The sequence below is a fragment of the Penaeus monodon genome, chromosome 28 (genome assembly GCF_015228065.2).
Source record: "Penaeus monodon isolate SGIC_2016 chromosome 28, NSTDA_Pmon_1, whole genome shotgun sequence".
NCBI lineage: Eukaryota > Metazoa > Arthropoda > Malacostraca > Decapoda > Penaeidae > Penaeus > Penaeus monodon.
Window position 1 is genome coordinate 27,730,037 of NC_051413.1, and position 1,053 is coordinate 27,731,089.

At 34.1% G+C, this 1,053-nt stretch overlaps 1 protein-coding gene across 1 annotated transcript in view; it reads right to left on the reverse strand.

Annotated features, from left to right (window-relative positions):
• The window catches only part of LOC119591129 (beta-ureidopropionase-like), a 6,112-nt gene that overhangs the window by 4,020 nt on the left and 1,039 nt on the right, over window positions 1-1,053 (reverse strand). Inside the window, 2 exon segments of the mRNA XM_037939843.1 lie at window positions 38-192; window positions 982-1,015. Of these exon segments, the coding sequence (XP_037795771.1) occupies window positions 38-192; window positions 982-1,015 (189 nt within the window).

The window sequence follows — 1,053 nt, forward strand, 5'->3', positions numbered from 1 at the left end:
CTCGCTGTAGCATTTGTATCTTAATGTATAGACTCACTCCAGGCTTCTTGGAAACAAATAATGTTGACTCCACACAGTGCTGCAGCTTCTGTCATGCATGAAATCCTTGCATGTAGAGCCGCCCTCTGCTCAGCAATTGGAGCTGTGGTTTCCTTGACAATGGCATTCTGAATCACACCAACTCGCACAATCCTGTCAAGGAAAAAATATATGAAGCAAATGCAAAAGTCATACACACACACACAATGCAATATATTATGATATGGATAACAAGAAAGTGATATAATAATCTAATTTATTATTATAAATGTGACTAATAATATAGTATGAGTAGAGGGGAGGAGAAGAAGAAAGATAGTATAGGAAGAAGAGGGAATAGTAGTGAGAGTCAAAGGGCACTGTCATAGAGAAATGTATGCCCAAACCAAGCTAACACTGGGTCCTTGTCCAATTTTATGGAAAGATGATTAAATTGATATGTAGTGTAGTTAAAAAACTGATTTATAAATGAAATAAAACTTTTACATAATGATGACAAAGTTATATTCAAATCAAAGCCTTATTAAACACACACAGATTATAAACTTGAATAACAAGAGAAAAACCAAAGCAGCCAAAATATTTCCCAATGAAAAGAAAAAAAAAGACTGGCATCATCAGCCAAAAAAAATTCAAATATCAGTACTCGTGGTGTCAGCTCTTCTTGCTGCAGGGATGGCAATAGCCTGTATGTCAAAGCTGTGTTGCGCAGCTAGCTTTTCCGCTTGACTCCGGGATTGTAATTTTCCTGGAGTTGAGATTTAGAACTGAATTAGTGATGGTTTCTTATATGTTGGAAAAAAAATATTTCTGTAAGAACGTCTTCTTGTTTTTGTTCTTTGAGAAAATTAAAATATTGTTAGACATCAGACAGGAATGATTTTTTTAAACATATCTATCTGGCGTATTGCCATAAAAAATTATCCTCGTTAATGAAATTACCTTTTCAAATTAATCTTCATGAAGCTAATGTTTGCTATAAAGGATCTTCTATGTCTTAACATGTTTATGTAG